General features: G+C 35.9%; 3 protein-coding genes across 3 annotated transcripts in view; 1 reads left to right on the top strand and 2 right to left on the bottom strand.

The window, feature by feature from the left end:
- The window catches only part of Rpn3 (regulatory particle non-ATPase 3), a 54513-nt gene extending 51194 nt beyond the window's left edge, over positions 1 to 3319 (bottom strand). Inside the window, exons 1-4 of the mRNA XM_071595110.1 lie at positions 3237 to 3319; positions 2579 to 2689; positions 2154 to 2359; positions 1271 to 1478 (exon numbers count right to left, since the gene is read on the bottom strand). Of these exons, the coding sequence (XP_071451211.1) occupies positions 1271 to 1478; positions 2154 to 2359; positions 2579 to 2687 (523 nt within the window). The 5' untranslated portion in view covers positions 2688 to 2689; positions 3237 to 3319. The remainder of the gene's footprint in view (positions 1 to 1270; positions 1479 to 2153; positions 2360 to 2578; positions 2690 to 3236) is intronic.
- Positions 3320 to 3345: 26 nt separating this feature from the next.
- HSPBAP1 (HSPB1 associated protein 1) lies at positions 3346 to 8365 on the top strand. Its single transcript, XM_071595109.1, has 6 exons — positions 3346 to 3462; positions 3551 to 3885; positions 4115 to 4251; positions 5002 to 5233; positions 6688 to 6798; positions 7710 to 8365. Exons 1-6 carry the CDS (start codon positions 3459 to 3461, stop codon positions 8199 to 8201), a joined length of 1311 nt encoding a protein of 436 aa, XP_071451210.1. The 5' UTR covers positions 3346 to 3458; the 3' UTR covers positions 8202 to 8365.
- A 245-nt stretch (positions 8366 to 8610) lies between these two features.
- Positions 8611 to 12160, bottom strand: part of ebo (ellipsoid body open) — a 33311-nt gene continuing 29761 nt past the window's right edge. Inside the window, exons 17-20 of the mRNA XM_071595030.1 lie at positions 10999 to 11110; positions 10514 to 10786; positions 9476 to 9727; positions 8611 to 9177 (exon numbers count right to left, since the gene is read on the bottom strand). Coding sequence (XP_071451131.1) covers positions 9073 to 9177; positions 9476 to 9727; positions 10514 to 10786; positions 10999 to 11110 — 742 coding nt within the window. The 3' untranslated portion in view covers positions 8611 to 9072. The remainder of the gene's footprint in view (positions 9178 to 9475; positions 9728 to 10513; positions 10787 to 10998; positions 11111 to 12160) is intronic.

Below are 12160 nucleotides of genomic sequence, written 5' to 3'. Positions count from 1 at the left end.
ACACATAATCAATTACAAACCCAAGAATTCACTTTTAATTCTTTTCTACCATAACATTAATGCATGAATAAAAGATTGATAACAGCATGAAATATGCAGTCTCAGATGTACGAGGGTCATCCGGAAAGTAGTACCCGTTCGTGAAATAAAGACACAAAAGTAAATATTAACAAACATAAAAAATTTTATTTGAAAGAGGATACTTTAAACTACTTCTCAACATAATCTCCAAGCAAATTAAGGCATTTGTCATAACGTGTGACAAGTTTCTGTATTCCTGCTGCATAGTCCTTCGCCGCCAGCTCATTGAGATACGCGAGGGACCCATCTTGCACAAATTTTTGCATAATGCAGATGGTGTTTAACAATTTCATGAACAATTGTTCGAGAAACATTGGGAAAATGCTCACAGATGTCATCAATTGTGACGCGCCGATCGTTCCTCACGAATTCGTCAACTGAGCTCACCAGTTGGTCTGTAATGACAGACGGTCTCCCCGAACGCTCATCGTCGTGTGTGTTCCCCCTCCCCATGTTGAAGTTGCGACACCACCGCCGAACAGACGACTCGTCCATTACATTGTCTCCATACACCTCCTTTAATTGGCGATGAATATCACATGGGCGAACGTTTCTTGCATTGAGGAATTTAATCACTGCCCTCACTTCACAACTGGCGGCGTTCTCAATTTTTTTAAACATTGTAAACAATCACAGAAACAACACAGGCAATGCTAGCGTCACGCAACTTGGCTCAGAGAAGGCAGACAAGCCACTGAAGCTATCTGACCTCGTCCAGCGGCTACTCGCGTCGTCAGCACTTCATGCGGCACGAACGGGTACTACTTTCCGGATGACCCTCGTAATAAGGCTAGATATCTTTATACTAATGAGGAACTCTTTGGTTCTCAAAAGATTTACGAGTTAATTTACATGGCAACATTTCTGTAGAGCAATCAATAAGGAAACTTATAATGTATCATTCTAAGTGTCCATGGAAAGTTTTTGCTGAGATGAAAGCTAAAATAAATTAATATTTCAGAGCAATTGCTTATATGCTGCTGATTTGGCGAGGGGAACGGGCCATGCCAAAACAAAAAATAGGCATGTTTTTTACTGTTGTGTAAAACAAAATTACTTTTTCAAATTGAATCCCAAAAAAGAATTCAACTGATTCAATGGATTCATGCATAGTCAAACACGATTTCTTGATTTGGCAGATAAAGTTTCATATTCCATTCATCACTACTCCCTTGTTTTTCATTCTCACCAGAGCACCTAACAGCTTCTGAATATTTGCGTGCATCCAAAAGTTTGACCAGCACCAGGAGATGAAGATAGGCATCTACCTCTGGGAGAGGCTGGGCCTGCCCTGCAGACAATCCTCCGGCAGCAGTGCCACCAGCCCTTTGCAATCGAGCTGCAGCCCTTTGCCCCACAGGAGGAGGAGCAGGCAGGGGCAACTCCGATTCCGTTGGCTTTGAGCAATTCATAACATATTCATGGTAAGATGTTTTGTACAAAGAAAAATCACCATAAAGTAAATTAAAGACTTGGGAACTATGGCTGCTAAACAAATTACCTAACAATACTGCCAATGAATGAGGTGCGTTTTTCACAAAAACAAGTCTTTGTGTAGAGAGACAAGATAGTTGTAAGTATTCTGAACAGTTTTAATAGATAGCTTTTTGAAAAAAGTTGAAGTTACGACCAAAAATTGACCCACTTCATATCCCAGTTTATCCACTGCTGCTTATACCATGTTTTATTCAGCATAATGAGATTAAGTTTGAAGTGTAGGCAATTTTTAAAGTTGCCAAAAAAGTAAAAAAAAACACTTTACATTTGTCATGATATCAGTGCATCAAAGGCTTACTAATGAGAATTTACTGTGATGCATAGTTGAAATAACTATGCCTAGTGCTTGAATATGTCAGCCTAAATGCTTGATAGTTTGCACTGAAGGGGAAACTTACTAATAATAAATGGGCTAACGTTGGTAATTATATAAAGGTTTTATCTTAGTCCCTGAATAGTTCAGGGAATAAAAATGATATTATTACACTAAGAGTTGAAATTTAACAAACATCTCAAGTATTCATTACAATGCCTTGAAGAGCAAAATTAGGTCATAGAAAACTCAAAAAACTCACTTCATCCAGGAAAGATAGTAACACATCTCGCTGTGTAGCACCTCCAGAGGCGGCTGCTGTTGGATAAAATGCATGAATAATACGCCTCAGGGTAGCCTGCGTCAAGCGACGTCGAGTATGTGGCAGTGTTCGGAGAACACGAAGAGCAAATCTCGGTTCCTTGCTCTGAACAGCCCTCTCCATTTGTCGAGCATGCTCCCTAATGTCTACAGAAAGATACTGCTTATCAAAATGGATGCATAATGACTCCGTAGGTTAACAAAACAGTAAAAGGCATTCTAGACTATATGAGAATGGTGATTCAAAAGAGCTGAATGCAAATCATATATTATCACCAGTGACTTGAATGGCAAAAAATGTAGCTAAAAGGATAAGATTGTTAGTCTAGGCTGGCTGGAAGCACTAAAAGTTTGGTATCCACATACCTTCGAGTGTGACAATATCGGTTTCTTTCTTATCCCCTGAATCATCAGCCATTGGGCTGTCAGCACTTTTCATTTCCACATCTTGAACAGTTTCCGTAGCCGCAACCATTTCTTTATTTCAAAATAAAGAATAAAGCATTCGTCAAGAACATGAATTTTATCGCTGTAAAAATCGTGCATGCCTGGCGATACATCATAATATTGCCAATCTTGTAATTCCCTAAATTTCCTCAATTTATATCATGAAACATTTCTACAGAGTAAGCACATAGACGAGTCAAATTAAAAATATTTTATATTTATGCCAAAAACGTAAGCATAACAATAAGAATCATTACAAATAAATGTCCCAATAAGAAATTTTTGATGAATCATTTCACCAAAAGCTATTTAAAAACTAAAATAAATACCTTTCCCTGTGAACTAAATTGTGACGTTGAACATAAAATATTAAATCATCTAATTTTGAAAGATTTCCTTCTTCACTAACGCAAATATACAATAGTTTGCAAATGGCATTACCTGACGGCCAGGTCCACAAAGAAATTATTTATCAGAAGTTGCGACATTAGTAATGCAGAAAGAAGGTCGCAAATGATTGATAAATATTAATGTTAGAGAAATATTAGATAAATATATGAAAATGTTCAATACTCACTCGTAGAAGAAGTTCTATGATTACAGAATGTTTCTTCCGCCGAGTCACTCAGCGATTTCTACAACAACACCTTGCGCTTTCAGAGTTCAATTGTTTATTATTCAAATAGGTCATGTAGCATTTATGAAATAATGTTTGTCATAATAATGGTTTCATATGTGTAGAAAAAACGCTTCTGGCATGGTTTTGTTAGTAAAGTTTTAGTATTTAGTTGGGTTAAATATGTGTAAGTTTCTCTATGCGTGATACTGTCAATGGTTTGATGTTGGTACTTCAATGATGCTAATCATAATTTTAAATTGTATTGCCTACAGCATTTCCCACTTTGAAAAGTTTGGCTATTCAGAATATCAGTCACCCTGTGGTTATTAAGGGATTTATAACGAAATGGAGCCTTCTAAACTGGAATTTAGAGGACTGGGCTATTAAGTTTGGAGATAGAGTTTTACCTTTCCGTGTTGGTTCAAATGACGAAGCTTCAGTTAAAGGAGAACCTATTTGGGAAAGAAACTGCTCCACAGAATATATGACATTTAAGGAATTTATGAATTGGGAATCTGGGCCAGATGGTCTGATTAAAAAAAAGTGGATGTATTTTGACTATAAATACATGCATGAATGGTTCGAAGATGATCCAGATTTCCTCAAGGTTAATTTTTTTGGCAATTGACGCATTAAATAAGATAATCTACAACTAAATTAATTGGCGTTTTTAGACATTTTTGAATCATTAAAATATTGATTATTTTGACATTGGATCTTGTAGGTACTTGAGTTTTTATGTATTTACCACCGTATATTAGCCGGTATTCAAAATCCAAGCATTCAAAGGCTTATGTACGCAGATTTATCATATACAGCTTTTATTTTATTCACAGGCAATCGATTGGGGTTGTTTAGGATTTCATGGCCGCAATGGTCAAGAGTCAACTCTTTGGGTAGGGTCTCACGGTGCCCACACACCTTGCCATGCAGATACATATGGCTTCAATCTTGTAGCACAGTTATATGGCAGGTTAGTGTAGGTCCAACTTATTAAATTAGAATGGCTTTGGGAAAGTATTCTCCAAGTAAAGATTAGCTTATTGTTAAAAAAAAGGAAATGCTCTGCCACAGAATCCCTGTGAGGTTATCATGTATAAAAACCCTTTTGCCCTCGTTTTCATTGTAAATTTAACTTCACCCTATGCAGTATCTTTCAATTTTACGTGGATCGTTACTGTATTTCCAAGTTACCACTAGAATGTATCTTTCACTAAGTCAGTGAGAATGCTTGACAATATCTTTAGGTAAAACTGAAGAGTATTTTATTAGTTTGACATCACTGTAAGTGATTAATTGCAATAAAAAGTGGCGCCTTTATCTATATAATCATAATCTCATCCTCATGCCTTACCAATTTTCAAAGAACCAGATGACTTTGCAATAAAGTATTTGTAAACCTTTCCTCTATTCACTTAAAAATATTGATTTAGATCAATTAACATTTTAGATAAATGAGTTCACATCCATTGAAATATTCTTCTTCAGTTGTGTTTTATATTATTTCATATGGCAAGCCAACTTCTTTCATTCAATTTTCTTACTTTTAAGTAAGGAGGCAAATATTTAAATCTAAGATAACACATTTTTCGAGGCACTAGCTTAAATGCCACTAAGGTTGATTTTCTCAGATATGTAATTGGGGTTATAGAATATTTTGGCAATGCTGCTAATGAGATGAATGTAATTCTAAGAAAAACACTTGTTTTGTTTCTCTAAACAGGAAGCGATGGCTTTTGTTCCCTCCTGATTCAAAACAACTTCTTCATCGTGCCTCACGCATACCATATGAGGAATCCAGCATTTATGTTCAAGGATGCGTTGGAGGTGGGGAGGGAGGTGCACGAGGCATAGTTCTGTCGCCAGGGGAAGTGTTAGTGGTGCCTCGAAGGTGGTGGCACCGTGTTGACACTGATGGAGGCATTTCGATAAGTGTCAATACCTGGGTTCCTTCTGTGAGATCATCTTAATTTTCACAATATAAGTTTTGTATTTGGTATTTATCCAGCTCTCTAAAGCCTTTTCCATAATTCTGCATACCCATACAGCTATGTCACTATTCTGGCAAGGATATTATCCTTTTGGGTTTCAAAATTAAAGGTTGCATGCGATAGTATTTCTTAATTGCAGGGAAGAAATAAATGTTTTTTAAATCACTTCAATGAAGTCAACTGGCATGGATCAGGTTTCGACAAATCACCCCATCTCACAGTATTTTAAAAAGTAAAATAGTATAAAAATCACTGATCAATGAAGTTTATCACCCAGTGGCTGCTTTACACTTATTCTTAAAACTCCTAAAATTGGACCAAAAGGGCTCAAACAAACCTTCAGGTATCTGGTTCCATTTAACAATACTTATGTTTAAAAAAAGAGTATTTTTTCTTATTTGCTTTAAAACTGGGTTTGTTTTTTCCCTTAGAATTTGTTTTTTTATCTCTTTCTACAAATCTTTCAAATCAGTCGCTCAAGATCTCATTCACTCTTATAGCAGTCAAACTTTCTTTTGCTCATCCATGCATTCTTGCTAATGTGTAGACATGACCTGAATATCCCCTCCCAGGTAGAACACTACATTGTATCCCCTAGACTTTGTCTGAACTAATCTGAAGAAATTCCTTCATGGATAGTGTATTTAATCATCAGAAGCAGGCATAAGCAAACTGGAAATGTTTCAACTTGCAACAGATGCAATATTGGAGTCAAATCAATTAAACTTGTGCCAAATTCATATGCATTGAGCTGGCAACATAACCTAAAATTAAATTTTTGCGAAGTAAATTATGTAACTAACTCTTTAATGAATAACACTTGAACTATAAACACTTCTCTTGCAACCAATTCTTATCTCTCCTCCTTAAAAATGAATCCATGGATATCAGAAAATAATGTGATTCTCTGATAGGCTGGCATTTTATATATAAAAATATTTATTATGAAAAATGTTGCAATGAGGCATGGGTAAAAATATGAATATATGCATGTTTATATTGCTGATCGCTATCTTTAGGGCATTTTGATTTATTCATCCATCCCATTCTAAAGTGAATTTGTTATTGAAAATAAGCAGCTTAACTGTGTATGCATATAGTTAATGGCTTACAAAGGGAAGTCTTGTTAAGTCAGTTTTGACAACGTTTCAACTTTAGTTACTCATGACTATTTCTTTAAAAATACAGAATTTTTTTGTAGAATGCCATTTTTACCAAGACAAAGGCATTGAATTTACTTAATAAAAATGCCATTTACTATTATTATTTGTTAACCAGTACAGCTGTTTATCCAATGTTTATGCCTAAAACTTTTCTTTTTTGTGGACTTAATCCACTCTGCTTGTAAACCACTCACGTGCGGTAGGTAAACTGTACCCTTCACAGATCATATTAAGAATAAAATGCATGAATTGCAGGAACAAGATAATGCTGCACGTCTAGAGGAGTCATTGGTCCGCTTCCTATTTGCTTCTACACTAGAAAGCCTTCCACTCGAGTGGCAAAAGTCCTTTCTCAATCCAAACGAGGTGAACCTTTACTTTTCTCAATCTAATTTACAATATCTTTAACTGTATTGTAGTTATTATAAAATATGATGTTTTAATAACTGGATTTCACAATGCCATTTCTGATGAGTAAATTACAAACATCAGGAAAGTATTCTAACAGTATTTAAAAAGTTTATGAGTTGTTCAAAATATAAGTTATGAAATGCAGCTGATTCTCTTTAATATAGCCACTCTTGAACCTGAATGAATGCGCATTTAACCAATTGAACTGTAAACATTAAAAAAATGATTTCTAGGCTGTAAGTTGAATACAGATGAAGTGCGATTTAATCTGTGGGCATAAATTAGCAGATATACGATGAATAAATTTGTGTGAAAATTTTCAAATATTAAAGTAGTCGACATTATCCTTCAACTCCAAAAAGAGTTCAATGTTAAGAAAATGTACCTTCCCAACCATAATTCAAAGTATGAAATAACATCATGATGTAAATAACCCTATGGAATTTCACTCAGATAAATGATTTGCATTCTTTTTGATGTTTTAATATAATAAGAAAGTCAAAGAGGTGATGTAACCAGTATAAAGTCTACATGTCATCTATGGAAATTTCAAAATTGAAGTGACTTATTAAGTATAAAAGCTAGTCCATAAATAATGAATGTGGATGAAAGGTTCTGCTGCAGTGTTAGCATATTACATTTTTAGAATGTCCCATCATTAGGACTGCTTAGTAAATTAAATATTCACTTAATGGAACCTGCTACAATACATTTAGTGTAATGTCGTCATTTATATGTCAAGAAAAAAATGAACATTAAAATGCCCAGTTCTCACCATTAATTTCACCTTGCATTCAGATGTGCTTTTGTTCATGTTGTCGTACAATTTACTGATCTTAATTTCACTGTTTTATGCTTGTTTACAGGATGATCTTCCCAGCACATCTCTAGCTGATAATTTAATCATGGTAAGGCAAACTGTTGAAGCGTGTACAACCCAGTTTCAACAAACTGAACTGCCATTATCCCCAGACACCGGCATTCAGGTAACTACTTCAGGTAAATCATGTTTCCTTCCGAATCGCAGCCCCCCTATGAAAAGAATGAAGCCCACTGTGAAAGTAGACTGCTTGCAAAAGGCAGACGAGTCAGGAAAGCCATGTGTGCGAGTAGTGCCACTGGTGGGAAGTGATGGATGGCATTCATGGGATCAGAATGACACCAAGTCTCCCGCAAGAATTAACCCTCAACATGAAAACAGTGAAATTCTACAAAGGATACTCAATGCATTTTGTCATCCTGAAGTCATTTCTCTGGTGTCACAAAAGATGCTTGCGAACTCCCTTAAAAGCCACTGTACTAAAAATGCACCCCCTCAAGAAACAGGTCATGTGTCTACAAGCTCTATGCTTAATTAATCATGGGTAAAAACTTCATAATATCTCGTGCAAATGAGCTGGTTGCTGATTGATAATGGCAGGTGGAGAACAATTTATTACTTTCATTCTTAATATTGAGACCTGAAAACTTTGTAAATAAAATAAAGCTATACATTTTGTGATGGCATAGTTTTTCAGAAGAATGGCAATTTGCTTGTTTTATTCAACCATTATTTCTACTTATTTCATTAATTGTTATTTATCATGGTTTTTAATGGTACTTATTATCAAAAAGTGGAAAAAATTATAAGTTACACATTAAATTTATGAAAAACTCCTGGAATAAATGAATTACAATACCCAAACATAGGAACTTCATTTCTTTAATTTATAATTTCAAAATAACAAAAATCTTTACAAAACTTCATAAAGATATGTGTAAAAAAAACAAATGGATTGTGGCAGTTTTTGGTATGAGATCAGAACTTTTTTTCCTCCACGATTAAATCTCATCACTTTCATATTACCAACTTTGATGCGCTTAGCAATATTAAACAACATTAAATTTCTCCAAATTTGGCAACATATTTTTAACTCTAAAAATTTACAAATATTGGCCTCGATAACAAAGTCCCACACTTAATTCTGCCAAATTGCACACACTGCAACATCCAAGTCTGGTTCAAAAAATGTTTATGCACCAAAGGGATTGTAAATGCTTAAGAATACAAGTTTAAAACATGTCCACACTTCACATCTGTAAAAATGCATTAGAGCTTCAGTCACCTTTACCCTGAACTGGGTCCAAGGGAAAAGTACTTGGTATAAAATAGCATTGAAGGAATACAGCTTCGTATGCCCACCAACAATGATTGTTGCAGATCACCTAGAGACTTGGCTCAAGGAAGTTTCACAAATTAATGCCTCCACCAGGAACTACAGCATTACATAGCCGGTGACAGCGAAGGTCCTCACCAAGCCGAATAAGTGCCCGTGAGAAGGAATTATGGTCCACCTACAAGAAATATAGTTTCATTAATTTATTTTCATCATGCAAATGACCATATCCGCCTAGATAGTACACTGGTTAACAAAGTTTGAATTTCCCTGGTAATCTCGACCATTTCAATACGCTCTTATCACAATTCACATCTAATCAACTGAGCATGGGCTCACACCCACGCTTAAAGAGGAGTCGAGTGATTTAATTTAGGTGAGTGGAATTTAGGCATTAAAATCATTGTTTTCAGTCTTCCAATTAAAGTGGAAAAAAGTCAAAAGAATTAAGAATTCTTATCAAAATATTCTCTCACCTGTTGGCCCACCACAGACGTAAAGTCGTCTGCCAGGGATGCAACTTGTGTGGGGGTCAGACCCAAGCGGGGATCTGACAAAAAGTTAGGGAGGAATGCTGAGCGAAATGTGCATGGATCAGAGGAATGTAAAGCACCCAATACTGATGCAAGATCGTCAGCATGGAGTAGGGATGGTGGCCCTCTCGATGCCACACCCACCCACAACAGTGCTGAGACTAGAGGCGGCATTACTTCACGCCGGAAAAGAGCCTGCAAAAGACACGAGGTTATACCATAAACCTTGAAACACTGAGAGTCAAACCATTCAAATTAAGCACCACACAATAATCAATACTGATAATCAATATAGATGACCACATTTTGATGTAAGCACCTAATGGAAGTGGGTTTGACTAGGCATGCTAATATTTGCTCAAACTTAAACATGCTAATGGGTGATGAGAGGGAGAGAAGGAATCCATCGCATTACTTAAACAAACAAAGGGAACAACACAAGGAATAATAACCTAAATACACCCAGCATTATTCTACGGGAACAAGCTCATTTACAGGTATTGCAGGTACCTCTATTTACATCTGTCATTAAGGTTTGAGCAATCATATTTATTTTTCAAATATGATGGAAACCAATAATTGCGTGTAATCAGGGAAAGTATTCACAGGATAATGATGCCACTTCTGCATATAATGATTACTTCAGCAGTTATTGAGTGTTCTGAATGTAGAAATCAATAAATATGCTATTGATCATAAAGTTTTAGCAAACTCTTTATCATAATACTTATTGAATTGAATGCATTTATTAGGAATTAATCCAATTTGAACTCGATTAACTGGTAAAACTGTTTGTTGATATGAATGAACAGCATTAATCAATTTCAACAGTTATCAAACAGCCAACTTTTTAGTATTTAAGATACACATTTATGGCATATTTAACTGTCTAGGCAATTCTACTTTTCTTTAGATTATTATTTCTGTCTGGCCAGTTCTCACTTAATACACCTCGGGCCATTACTATTTAGAACTTCTCACCTTCTGGAACAGTCCCCATTTCTCATGCAGCCGCAGAAGGGCAGCCAATGCTCTGCCAAAAAGAGCTATATCTTCCCCAAGTAAGGCATGCCCAAAGACTCTCATGGAAGCCAAAAAGTGTACACGTCCTTCAGGCACAGACTCCACATCATCCGCATTGCCATTCACCGAGCCATCTCGTACAGAACGGGGAACAAAGAAGCGATGCCATTGGTGAAATAAGGCATCAGACAGGACATCCAAAAGAGCAGCACTTACATCTGGTGAAGGATTCTATTTGACAGGGGAAGGCAAATCGGTCAGATACCACAATTTCAACATGCTAAACAAAAATTATCATGGTCCTCTATTTGAAGGAAAGTTTACTATGCCATTTTATCTGTCCACTGAAATAATTAGCCATGATTGCCTAAAATTTATTTTCTACTTAAAAATCTAAAGCCAATATGAAAAAGACTGAAAGGAAGGACCACTGTTTAACTTACCTGCTCCAGAAGCGGATGAATGTGATCAGTGCACAGTGAAATGGCAGTTGGGACAAAACGCTCAAATGTGCGGCCAGGCTCTACAACCACGAGTTGAAGCAGCTGTAAAAATCTGAAAGAAGTTTCACTGATATCAGACCAACACTACAGAATGTCGTAAATGATTTTTTTGAAACAAATATGAGTAGGCACCAAAATATAGATTTAGAATTCTTACATTTTTACGTACACATAAGGACAAAAAAAATAAGGTAGTTTGGGGGAAGGTTTGCTGCCAGAACAAATCATTTTGCTCTCTTTGCTGCTTCCTGTTCCCCTCAGTCTCCACGCTCCCATCAGCATATCTTGATCAAGGAAGGGGTCAATTATCTGGATCCCAAACACTGTCCCATGAACTTCCCGTTTCCCAGCCAATCCCCCTTTTCTTTCACTCATATTTTTAAGGTTAACACGCCTATATGCAACCTTATGATGGTTGCTATCTTCTAGGGTGACATCTGAACACCATTCTCATCCAAGTACAAACTACCTCCATTCCTTCCAGAAGGGGACCTTATTGAGGTAAACCTGGTTGCATTCATTCAAATAAAATTGGAGAAAAGTACCATGTCTATGACATCTTCCATACACATTACTTCCACAAAGTCATAACAGAAAATACTAGGTTTGCCATTATTTTATCTGTGCCACACGGACTGTATAATCATGGCAGTTGATATGAGGTGACTTATTAGAATGGCAAGACACATGCTTGAGCCGTAATTCAGAGATCACAACTCAAGTTCAAGTCAAATGATATGGGAAATATTCAATCACATGCATATTGAATTAATGTATAGCAGTAAAGAAAAAAGTTGACCCTTTCAAATATGTAGGTAAAAACTGAGATTACAGAAGTAGATTTAAAAGAATGGCATATTGTCAGGGTAAGTTGATAGGCTTTATTGATTTTATATTTAAGACATTATAACAAGCAACATATTAGTCTTCTAAAAATATATATTTTTATAAATGTTTCATGCATTATAAATGCCAACAATAGTAAGTTTCATTTAAATTAACATGCAAAAGCATGTAGAAGCAAGTGCTGTAGAATTATAATTTTCATATGAACAACTGTTGGTATAAATATACCAGGTGTATAACTATGAAATGTGGATTT

Source organism: Hetaerina americana, unplaced genomic scaffold (genome assembly GCF_022747635.1).
Source record: "Hetaerina americana unplaced genomic scaffold, ioHetAmer1.1.p SCAF_7, whole genome shotgun sequence".
Taxonomy (NCBI): Eukaryota; Metazoa; Arthropoda; class Insecta; order Odonata; family Calopterygidae; genus Hetaerina; species Hetaerina americana.
The sequence above is the reverse complement of the archived record's forward strand: the minus strand, read 5'-3'. Positions and strand labels throughout refer to the sequence as shown.

Bases quoted from the DNA above. Each gene is read 5' to 3' on its own strand.
- HSPBAP1 (XM_071595109.1), top strand. The intron at 4,252-5,001 runs GTTAGTGTAGGT...TTCTCTAAACAG, and splicing joins GTAGCACAGTTATATGGCAG to GAAGCGATGGCTTTTGTTCC. The intron at 5,234-6,687 runs GTGAGATCATCT...CATGAATTGCAG, and splicing joins TCAATACCTGGGTTCCTTCT to GAACAAGATAATGCTGCACG.